Source organism: Rhinopithecus bieti, unplaced genomic scaffold (assembly GCF_001698545.2).
Source record: "Rhinopithecus bieti isolate Rb0 unplaced genomic scaffold, ASM169854v2 scaffold_9663, whole genome shotgun sequence".
Lineage (NCBI taxonomy): Eukaryota > Metazoa > Chordata > Mammalia > Primates > Cercopithecidae > Rhinopithecus > Rhinopithecus bieti.
In genome coordinates this window covers 3570084-3581665 of record NW_016806456.1, presented here as the reverse complement: position 1 = coordinate 3581665, position 11582 = coordinate 3570084, and the positions used below count along the sequence as shown (strand labels likewise).

At 46.0% G+C, this 11582-nt stretch overlaps 1 protein-coding gene across 8 annotated transcripts in view; it reads left to right on the top strand.

Annotated features, from left to right (window-relative positions):
• The first annotated feature begins 688 nt into the window (after positions 1-688).
• The window catches only part of FSD1L (fibronectin type III and SPRY domain containing 1 like), a 92187-nt gene continuing 81293 nt past the window's right edge, over positions 689-11582 (top strand). For 2 of the 8 annotated variants that reach the window (XM_017876715.1, XM_017876713.1), the window contains exon 1: positions 691-765. In XM_017876715.1, the coding sequence (XP_017732204.1) occupies positions 712-765 (54 nt within the window). In that variant the 5' untranslated portion in view covers positions 691-711. Of the gene's footprint in view, positions 766-6811; positions 7014-7729; positions 7758-11582 lie in introns of those variants that run through there. The other 6 variants (XM_017876717.1, XM_017876716.1, XM_017876721.1 and 3 more) reach the window with 4 other exon arrangements.

Here is an 11582-nt window from a genome sequence, read left to right as displayed (position 1 = left end):
AGAACAGTTTGTTTTAGAAAATGATAAGAGATAGCTCACATATATTATGTATTTTCTATATGTCTGCCATTATTCTAAGCATCTTATATACATTAAGTCATTTATCTTCATAACAAACCTATCAAGTGGATATTGTTAATATTCTTATTTTAGAAATGAGAAAATTGAGGTATGGAAGGGATAAGAAATTGCCCAAAGACACAACTGGCAAGACTTGGGATTTGAATTCAGACAGTCTGGCACCAGAGTCTGGGTGCTTAGCCAATGAAATAGAAGTGCAGTGAATTTGCGATGACTCTTTATCTCCCTAGTCTCAACGTGGCCCTTAACATTTTCAGAGTATATGCAGAGGGATAGGGGCTGCTGAGCAGTGTTCTTCCTAGGAACATTGAGTCTATTCCTCTGTGTTGGAGAAATCTGGCTGGGGGCCACCATGCTTTACAAAGAGGAGATTGGTAGGCAGATAAATCTGCTTTGTCCTTGATCATTCTCTGAATATGACGAGTTCAGAGGCATGACCAGAGCCATGGCAGAGTAGATTGAAAGCACTTGTGCCTTCTAGTCCTTAATCATCTCAGTGTCCCTAGTGCCAGCATAAAGTAGGCCATTACACATGGAGAAGGTATTGTGACACAATCACATCATAATGGCTAGGGTTTAATTAACTATCCCTCCCAGGCCTTCTCCCAGGAAGGAGTGGGGCTTCTTGCAATGGACCACATGGGAGTGAGGGTAGGGAGAGGAAATTCAGAGAGCCTTCTAAATGTGAGTATAATTACAAAACTGAGTCAGAAAGGGAATGAATGGTTTTGCCTTCCAGTTCAGAGAATGATGTAACCTCACAGTTCAGGAAGATGTTAAAAGTTATCTCTGCTGGGCACGGTGGCTCACACCTGTAACCCCAGCAGTTTGGGAGGCCAAGGTGGACAGATTGCTTGAACTCAGGAGTTTAAGACCAGCCTGGACAACATGGCGAAAACCCATCTCTACAAAACATTAAAAAAAAAAATTAGCTGGGTATGGTGGCATGTGCCTGTGGTCCCAGCTACTCAGCAGGCTGGGGTGGGAGGATGGCTTGAGCCTGGGAGGCGGAGGTTGCAGTGAGCCGAGATTGCACCATTGCACTCCAGCCTGGGTGACACAGCTAGACCTTGCCTCAAAAAAAAAAAAAAAAAAAAAAGTTATTTCTACCAGATACCCTTCCGGTGCCTGAATCCCCCTATGAATGCTCTGCTAAGCAAATGTCCAGCCCCTGCTTGTATACCTGCACCAATGGGGATCTCACTACCAGTCTATTCCAGCTCTGTATGACTCTGTTAGAAAGTTGGACATTTTGTTGAATGGAAAACTATCTTCCTGTAGCTTCCACCAATTGGGTCTAATTATACCTATGGGATGCTAGAGAACAAGTTAGCTTCCTCTTCCATACAATAGCCCTACAGAAATTTGAATTCAATGATCATATCCACTCTGAGTTTTTCCTTTCAGGCCATATACTCACAGGTGCTTTAGTTGTGTCTCTTCTCACATGGTTTCACTAGTCAGGTATGTGTCCACTGACTGCTTCCCACTTGGCTTAGAGCTCTTCAAGTAGAGAGTGCCAGCCTGCATCAGGGGAGAACCATTCTTTTCATCCGTATTAGTCTGTTCTCATGCTATTGGTAAAGACATACTCGAGACTGGGTAATTTATAAAGAAAAAGAGGTTTAATGGACTCACAGTTCCATGTGGCTGCAGAGGCCTCACAATCATGGCGGAAGGCGAAAGGCACATCCTACATTGGCAGCAGGTGAAAGAGAGCTTGTACAGGGAAACTCGCTTTCATAAAACCATCTCGTGAGGCTTATTCACTATCATGAGAACAACACAGAAAAGACCTGCCCCCATGATTCAATTACCTCCCACCAGGTCCCTCCCAGAACACATGGGAATTGTGGGAGCTGTAGTTCAAGATGAGATTTGGGTGGGGACACAGCCAAACCATATCACCCTCCTGGGAGACTCTGTAATGAGTGCCTAGGATCAGACATTTTTGCTCTGACTTCCGAGGGGTTGCAGGGATTTTGGGTGAGTTTGGTTTTACTCAGAAGAGGGCCAGAAAACAAGGTCAGGCATGGTGGCTCATGCCTATAATCCCAGCACTTTGGGAGGCCAAGGTGGGAGGACTGCTTGAGGCCAGGAGTTCAAGACCACCCTGACCAACACAGCAAGACCATGTCTCTGTTAAAAAAAAAAAAAAAAAATCGGAATTAATTAGGTTTCTACAGTTGGTAAGAGATGATAATAGCTAATATTTTTCGAATGTTCACTACATGCCAGACACTGTGCTCAAAATTTAATATGGATTATATCATTTACCACTCAACAACCCTTGTAGGTGCTACTTTTATGATCTCTATTTCACAGCTAAAGAAGCTAAGGCTTAGAGAGGCCTTGGAGTCTTCCCAGGCTGGGTGGCAAATGCTAAGACTCAGGCCAGACATAGTAGCAGGGAGCAATGGGCAAAGATTTCGGCCTTCAACAAACGGCAGCATTTGACTAGTGATTTTGCTCCAGAAAAAACAGGTATAACAGGGAAAAGGGGAGGTGTGGTGAGAATAGGTCTTTTAAGGCCCCAAAGATCCAGAAGGAAAAAGAGCTGTGCAAGGGTAAAACAGGAGGAACGTGATGAGTAAGAGAGTAATTATTAGTAACAGCTACCACTTGTTAAACAATACTAGCCAGCATTTGACCTACATAATCCCCTTTAATCCTCACAGCAACCCTATAAGGGAATTACTACTAGTCTGATGGCTATGTTACAGATGAGGAAATTGACGTTTAGCAAGGTTAAGTGACTCACTGAAGGCTACGCTGCTGGTAAGCAGCAACATCTGGGTTTAAATTCAGACTGCTGACTCCATGCCGATGGCCCTATAGTGACTCCCAAAGGGGAAGACTGCTGGCAACACTGAAAGGAAGGAAATTTCTCTCCTAAGAGATGGAGGAATTTCAGAATATGTGAAGTAGCCCAGGGCTGCAGGCAATGCCTGGCACCACTCAGAGAAGATAGAGAACCTGGTTCTGGGAGAGACAATTTCGCCAGACTTTCTATATCAGCCTCTCTATGAGGCTATCCTAACTTGAGGTTTCCTCAGAAAGAGGTTCCTGGAGGCCCAGAGACCTCAACTGGATAAATGTCTATGACTAGATAGGCTTTTTAAGAATAAGAAACCTAGGTTTTGAAGTGGTATTTTTATGCCTCTGTAGTTCTCTCCCTGACCCCGTTTTTTGTTTTGTTTTGTTTTGTTTTGTTTTTTTTTTTTTTGTGACGGAGTCTCGCTCTGTCGCCCAGGCTGGAGTGCTGTGGCCGGATCTCAGCTCACTGCAAGCTCCGCCTCCCGGGTTCACGCCATTCTCCTGCCTCAGCCTCCCGGGTAGCTGGGACTACAGGCGCCGCCACCTCGCCCGGCTAGGTTTTTTTTTTTTTTTGTATTTTTAGTAGAGACGGGGTTTCACCGTGTTAGCCAGGATGGTCTCGATCTCCTGACCTCGTGATCCGCCCGTCTCGGCCTCCCAAAGTGCTGGGATTACAGGCTTGAGCCACCGCGCCCGGCCAACCCCCGTTTTTTGTAAACAATTTGCTTTCTCTCAGTTCAATGACTCTCAAGCTTAGCATTCATCAGAATCACCTAGAGGAAATGTTAAAACACAGATTTTTGGACTCTCCTCCAAGAGTTCCTGATTCAGTAGGTCCAGGGATAAGGCCGGACAATTTGTACTTCTTAGAAGTAACCAGCAGATGTGGATTCAGGTGGTCCAGGGATCACATTTAAGAACAAATGCTTTATTTTATTTGCAAAAATACTTTTGAAAATTTCTAAATGGATTTGGCTGTGAAAAAATAAGTACAGAAAACGCAAAGGACTTGCCAATAGGCCAGAGGTACTGGGAGGGATTGGGTGGGAGACTTAGAGCCCAGCTCGGTAAGTGGTTTTGATGGGAGAACTTGTACAAACTGGGGAAGACAGAAGTCACAGTCAGAAGGAACTAGCTGTTCCCAGATGGGAACGAGGGGAAGCAAAAGGCCCAGGATGAGCTGGGCAGGAGAGCCAGACTGGCCAGAGACAGAGATTGGGTGAGGGCAGAAGTCAAATGGGGTAGAGATGTTGTCAAAAGCTGCAGTCTGCTGGCTGGGCTGCAGGGAAAGAACTCGGGAAGCTGGAGGCAAGGAGCCAGGAGTGAGCTCCTGGGGTGTGGGAGTTGTGACAGAGTCTGGTGATCACATTTCAGCTGCAACTCACTGTCCCCAAAAGCCTCTTTCTTCCTCTGGTGGTGCCTGTCAGTCATAAAGTGCCCAGGAATTGCCCTCTGACAGCAGTGAGGTGAAGTCCTTGCAGCAAGAGAAGTGGGGACATCACCAAGTCCTGTTTCCTCCGCTTAGTGGTGGGTCCCATAGTGGCAAGCAGGGGCAGAGCCGGGAAGCACGCGGTCTGGTGATTAGACTTTAGATGTTCTCCAATCCCCAGGCTGCATTTCTCCCTCATGGGAAACTGACTCAGCTGCAGTACACAGTGTGAAGGAATGACCTTTGTGGCTACAGCAGTGGGCTAATGGCTGGGCACCTGGCTGCACTTGCTCTTCCTCATGGAGTTGGGAAAGGTTGAATTGGAGGCTCTCTTCTCTTGGTACTAAGAGATGGGCATCTCTTTGCAGGACTGCATGCCACTACTCCTTTCAGCTGGCGCACATAGGCCCACCCTGGACCCTGGCTTTCTAAGCACTACCCACCTAGCCTTAGCCAAGCTCCTCTTTTCCCTTTCGTAACTTTCATTTCATTTCTTTAACATCTTTATGCAGTTAAAAAAGGATACATTAAGTGCATACTATGTGGCAGACTCTGAGCTGGGGATACAGATATGGGGTAAAAGAAATTCAGCCCTCAAAAAAATCACAGTACAGTCAGAGGGATCCATGCAGAGATGTAATGACAACATTGTAGAATAAATAGTTTCTCAAACACAGAGCTCCTTCCCTCCACGAGGCCTTTGTATTTGTTGTTCCTACTGTCTAGAATGTTCTTCCCTAGATCCTTGTACAATTCATCTTCTCACTTTATACTCAGGCCATTTCCAAGAGGGACCTTCCTTGACGTTTCTATGAAAAATTAAACCCTCCCAATTCTCTGAATCCATCTGCCTTATTTATTTATTTATTTAGGAGCTGGGGTCTCACTCTGTTGCCCAGGCTGGAGTGCAGTGGTATGATCTAGGCTCACTGCAACCTCTGCCTCCAGGACTCAAGTGATCCTCCCGCCTCAGCCTCCTGATTGGCTCTGGCTACAGGCTTGCAGCACCACGTCTGGCTAATTTTTTTTTTTTTTTAAATTTCTGTAGAGACGGGGTTTTGCCATGTTGCCCAGGCTGGTCTCAAACTCCTGGACTCAAGCAATCCACCCTTTGGGCCTCCCAAAGTGCTGGGATTACAGGTGTGAGCCACCATGCCCGGCCTGATTTTTAATTTTAGCACTTGTAACTACCTAGCACGTTAAATTTTTTTTTTTTTTGGTTGGCCTCCTATACTAGATTGTAAGCTCCGTGAGAAAAACAGGGCCTTGTCCACTACTGAATTTTGTTTGTAGAACTGGTACTCAGTACGTATTTCCCTTTTATTCATTCATCATAAATGACTGTCCAGTTGAACTTCTGTGAGCCTCTCCAGAGTCATCCAAATGGAAGATGAGGCCTCTCTGCCTGAGGAACTTTTTCAAGCCTACTAAATTCCAGGCTTTCTAAAAATCTTCATTGCCACCTCAGGTCACACCCAGCAGGTTCTAACTCCCCACTAAGAATGACTATAATGGGCCTGGCACAGTGGGTCACACCTGTAATCATAGCACTTTGGGAGGCTGAGGTGGGCGGGCTGCCTGAGCTTAGGAGTTCGAGACCATCCTGAGCAACATGGCGAGACCCAGTCTCTGCTAAAAGTACAAAAAATTAGCCAGGTGTGGTGGGTGCGCCTGTAATCCCAGCTACTCAGGAGGCTGAGGCACGAGAATTCCTGGAATCTGGGAGGCGGAGGGTGCAGTAAGCCAAGATGGCACCACTGCACTCCAGCCTGGGTGACAGAGCGAGACTCCATCTCCAAATAATAATAATAATAATAATAATAATTTAGTACTAATATGTACCATACGTTATTTAATCCTCACAATCCTCTGCAAAGTCCGCATTATTTCTCTCATTTTACAGATGAAACAGGCTCAGGGAGAGTGACTTGCTCAAAATAATACAGGTAGCAAGGTGCCGGGGTGGGTGGGTCCCCGGGAAAACTGTGCCAGGCCCCAAAGCTCACATTAATCCCATAACCACGTTTCCGCCACTCTCATCCCTATATCCCCCCGCCTACGTTTCCACCACATCCCCTAAAGGCCTTTTCCCACGTTTTCGCTACATCCTCATTCCAGCCCTTTTCCTTCCTTCGGACCGCTGGGTCCGCTGTAGCCTGGCTGCCCCTCTAAGGATAGCATGGGGAGGGGCTTCAGATGCGTGCTGGGTGGAGGGTAGGCTCATCTGTCTCCAGCACCAGATACTCTTTCCTTCCCGGACCCTCCCCACCGGTCGGCTGCTGGATGCCCAGTGGCCTATTTCAGGGCCGCAGAGACTGCTGTCGCTGGAGGAAAAAGGATGGGGGAAGGGACTGCAGGCTGCAGAAGGACTAGCTGGAGACCGACCAGCAGCGGTCCCCACCCTCCACCGCTACTTCCCGGGTGCAGTCGGCCGCTGCGCGCAGGCGCGGGGTGCTCCTCAGCCCCTCCCTTCTGCGGGCCGCCCTTTCACCCTGGCAACCGCGGCGCAGCTACGGCGCGCGCGGGCTGGGCGCGGACGGGTGGGGCCGGGCGGTGCCAGTGCGGGCTGGGGCAGTGCAGTGAGTAGCGGTCTTGGGGTGTGCGATCTCGCTGAGCCTCCTCACACGGTTCGTCGTTTCGGGTTCGAGCCCAACCGGCTTAGCCCCTCGCCATGGACTCCCAGAAAGTAAGCGGGGGAGGGGAGCCCGGGGCTACCGAGACAAGCCGGGCCGGCACTGGGTGGGCGGGGCGCCTTGGCCCGTGGGCTGTGGGTACGCGGGGTGGACCTGGCCGGGCGTCCGGGCTGCTGCTGCGGAGGGCAAGGCCGCCCGGCCGCTCTTTGGGCGGGAGCGAAGAGGCGCCCGCACGGATGCGGGGACCGCGCCCGGTGACTCGGGCTGGCCTCTGCCCTGTGCTCTGTCCGGGGCCCTGACTCTTAAGGAAAAACAGGGAGCCATCCCCCTTTTAAAATCAGCCACTCTGCAATGCTTTAGGCCCGTTTTCATGCCCGCAGCCTGCGAGCGTGCTGGTGGGGGTGTATCCCTCCTCAGCAGATGAGGAAACCGAGGCACAGCCTTGTTTGGTGTCTCCCTGCTGACGCCGAAAGCTGGGGCTTTTTCCTCGACCAAGTCCCGTCTCAGCACCACGCTCTTTAGGTCAGGGACCCAATCTCCTTTGTACCGCCCACCCGCTCCCCTTCCCAAGACTTTTCCTAAGTAGATCTTAGTGTTCGTTGAATGGAGGGAAAAGACTTCAATTGTTAGGGCAGCCGTCCCACTCTCTGACCAGTTGGTGTTGCTGGGCACACTTAGGGGTCGTCGTGGAATGTTTTATACTTTCCGAACAGTTGAGGAAAGGTTATATAATCGTAAAGGTTCGATTCAGAAGAAGTGTTTGGAGAACAAAGCCAATGTCTTGAATACAGTTAGAAGTGAGTTATTCAGTCATAATCTCCATATGAAAATAACCACCCTGTTCTCTTTGTTAGACTATAACGTAATTGAAATATAGTGCAGGGTAGGAAAGAAAAAACGAGGAGTATTAATAATGTAGCAGGGAAAACAAAGACATATCTAAGAGGCTCTTCTTTTCTATTATTAGAAAGCACGGGAAAGACTTAGAACAACGTTTTCTACAATTTTGTCTAGATTCACCTTCTTTATCACTTTGCTGAGGGCATGAGAGAATAGTGATGTGTTGAGCATTGATTATTATAGTATTTAACAAAAATGCACATGATTTCATTGTATGTGTTGGTCCTGAAACTCACCTTGGTATGCGTGACTATTCGTAAGACATTTAAAAATTACATTTTGTGTATTTTGGGTATGTATACGTTTAAAATATTGTCTCTGCCTAAATTTGTAAAGCATCTCTCAGCTTATTAGGTAAAAGTAATGGTATTTGAATGGACATTAGCAGAGGTCAAATGAAGGAGCAAAGTCCGGAGACATGGGTTCCAGGATGCTATTTACTAGCTCTGTGATAAGTAGCAAGTCACTTAACTGTGATTAATCTGTTTCCTCTTATATGCGGTAGAAGTAAGAGTATTTTATAGTGTCATAGTAAAAATCTGATAAAATAGTTTGTTCTGAAAACACAGTATTTTAAAGTTTACAAAGTATGAGCACTAAAATACTCTGTGTCCCATAAAATACAAAAAAAAAAAAAGTGTTTTAGTATGGATCATCATACTTTGTCAGGGATGCATTATTCCTCACTTTAATGAGGAATCAAGACTTGGAGGTTGTGACTTCTGGAAGGTCATGCTACTAGCCCTAAGGCTAAGATTTGAACCTATTTGTTCTCATTTCGAATGATGTGTTTGGGTACCTACAGGTTACCACGTGCAGTTTCCTGAGAAGTAGCAAAGAATTAGCTTCTCTTTCTTATTAGTAGTAAAGTATCTTATTTGTGATATCTTTGAGAATCAACTTCTCAATATTAGAAAATATGTTGAATTTCATTGATGGTACCGAATCTTCCTAATAATAATAATAAAAAAAAACCACACTCCTTGGTTTATAGCTGTATAAAGAATGTCCGGGGTTAATGTGCATTAACCAGTTCAGTGCTCTGAACCTGAGCTTCCTTTTCTCATATGAATTCCTGCAGAATCACAAGCCTCAAATAGTAATGATATAAGCTAGATATTGTTCTCTTTAAATAAGACAGTAGTACACCCCAGACATTATTTTTAGAGACTATTTTCTGTTATGGAATGTACATTGAAAATAGTAGCAGGGGTAGTACCTCAGTCAGTAAAGTATAAGAAAAATAGGTACTGCAAAGTGTGAGGAAGGCCTGAATATATACCTGAATGTTTGTTAGGCATTGGGATTTGGGCTTTACTTTATTAAGAGGATGGCTCTGGAGCCAGGTCTCCGATTCTACTATTTATAAGCTGTATGAGCTGGGGTAGTTTGCTCTGTCTCCATTTCTTCATCTGTAAAATAGAGATAACAATTTGTACTTCTCTCACAGGATTATTGTGAGGATTGTGTTTTTTGTTTTTTTTTTGAGACGGAGTTTTGATCTTGTCGGCCAGGCTGGAGTGCAATGGTGCAATCTCAGCTCACTGCAACCTCTGCTTCCTGGGTTCAAGAGATACTCGTGCCTCAGCCTCCTGAGTAGCTGGAATTACAGGCGTCCCCCACCACACCACACCTGGCTAATTTTTGTATTTTAGTAGAGATGGGGTTTTACCATGATGGCCAGCTGGTCTCAAACTCCTGACCTCACTCAGGTGATCCGCCTGCCTCGGCCTCACAAAGCACTGGAATTACAGGCTTGAGCCACCGTGCCTGGTCTTGCGTTCATTTTTAAAAGCCACTTAACAATGCCTAGCATACAAAAATACTGTTAGCTACTGCTATTAATTTAATAATTCTAACTTCAAAGTAACTTTCTTCTTTTAAAATTAAGTGTAGATATTTTTCCTTTCTTTTTTTTTTGAGACGGAGTTTCCCTCTGTCGCCCAGGCTGGAGTGCAGTGGCGCAATCTCGGCTCACTGCAAGCTCCGCCTCCCGGGTTCACGCCATTCTCCTGCCTCAGCCTCCAGAGTGGCTGGGACTACAGGCGCCCGCCACCATGCCCGGCTAATTTTTTGTATTTTAGTAGAGACGGGTTTCACCGGGTTAGCCAGGATAGTCTCCATTTCCTGACCTCGTGATCCCCCCGCCTCGGCCTCCCAAAGTGCTGGGATTACAGGCGTGAGCCACTGCGCCCGGCCCGACATTTTTACTTTTAAAGCATATTTTCTGCTACTATATCTGTAAGAAACGATTCACATGGTGGTGCCAGAGAAGAGTTGTTAAATTCTAATAGGAAGCGGATTGGAAGTTCTGACTCATGCAGTCTGACAATAGAGGTTAACTAGACAGTCTTACAGAAGCTTGATGGTGGCTAGTCAACAAATGGATTAGCTTGACCAGCTGCTTTTTTGTCTGTGAAAATAACTTGGACTTCAGTGTTAATGTTAGCAACAGATGCTCTGTTTGAGTAGAGGAAGAAAACATAGTAACCCCGGGTATGTAAGGCATACTGTTGGATACAGAAAACCACAGTATTAACTCCTGGAAATAAACAGAGGGGTTTTGTTTATATCGAGTTTCTGGGACGCTTTTGTGAACAGGATGTGTTATGGATAGGTGGCTTTTGTTTGATACTCAAACCATTTGATTATGTCTTTAAACGGTTTTAAGATAAAATCCCAAAGGTTTCTTTACCTGATAAAATGTGCACGTTCAAAGAAAACATTGAAACAAATAAGACATTTGTACCTTTTTAGAATCTTGGAGCTTGAAATTTTATAGTTTAAGTTAAATTTTTGTACAGATTATTCACATGCATAGGGATCACTCTTTCTAAGAAAGGTACTTACTGTAGGAATAAGAAAGGGTGGAGAGGAAGGGAGATGAGAGCCCAGAGGAAGGAATTCACCAAGAGCATATATTGTCACTTGCTTACTTTTCCCCACTATTTTTCCTGCATATTCTTCCTACTTGGAAAGGGGTAGTGAGTGACAGGTGAGGCTTGACTGGACAAAACTAGATTGGGGAAATTGAACTGAGCAGGAGGAGTTTTAAACATGACAACCTGCAACAAGTATCCTATCCTACACTCAGTTTCCTTATCCCAGTTTCCTGCTCCAAGCTATGTGCTATTCTTTGCCTTCCTCTTGTACCTTACCAGTTCCAAGAACCCCACCACATCCATAACCAACCAAGTGTTCCATGTTCCAAAATTACTCCTCAGTTAAAAAAAATTGTTTCCTGAGAAAAGAGAAATGAAATTTGACTATTGTTCTGCATCCAGTATTGTGTTGAACTGTCACAACAGTTCTTATTCCTGTTGCACTGTTAGGGAAAATGAAGCCCAGGGAGGCTAAGTGTCTTGTTCAGAGTCACACAGCTAGCAAATAGTAGTCTGGATTTAAGCCAAGTTTTTTTTACAACCCAAAGTTTTTTCATTACCACCGTTCTTGCCTGAATTATTTGCATTTCAGTGGTGGTATGATTAAAGTAATTAAAACTTAAAATGTAACAGGGATAAGCCCCTATAAGGCGGAGTTCCCTCCTCCTCTCCCCACTCCTTCCCTGCCTCCCTCCCTCCCTTCCTTCCTTTCTCCCCCTCTCCCCCCTCCTTCCCTACTTCCCTTCCTTCCTTCCTTCCTCTCTCCTTCCTTCCTTCCTTCCTTCCTCCTTCCTTCCTTCCCCTCCCTCCCTCCCTCCCTTTCTCCTTCCTTCCATTCCC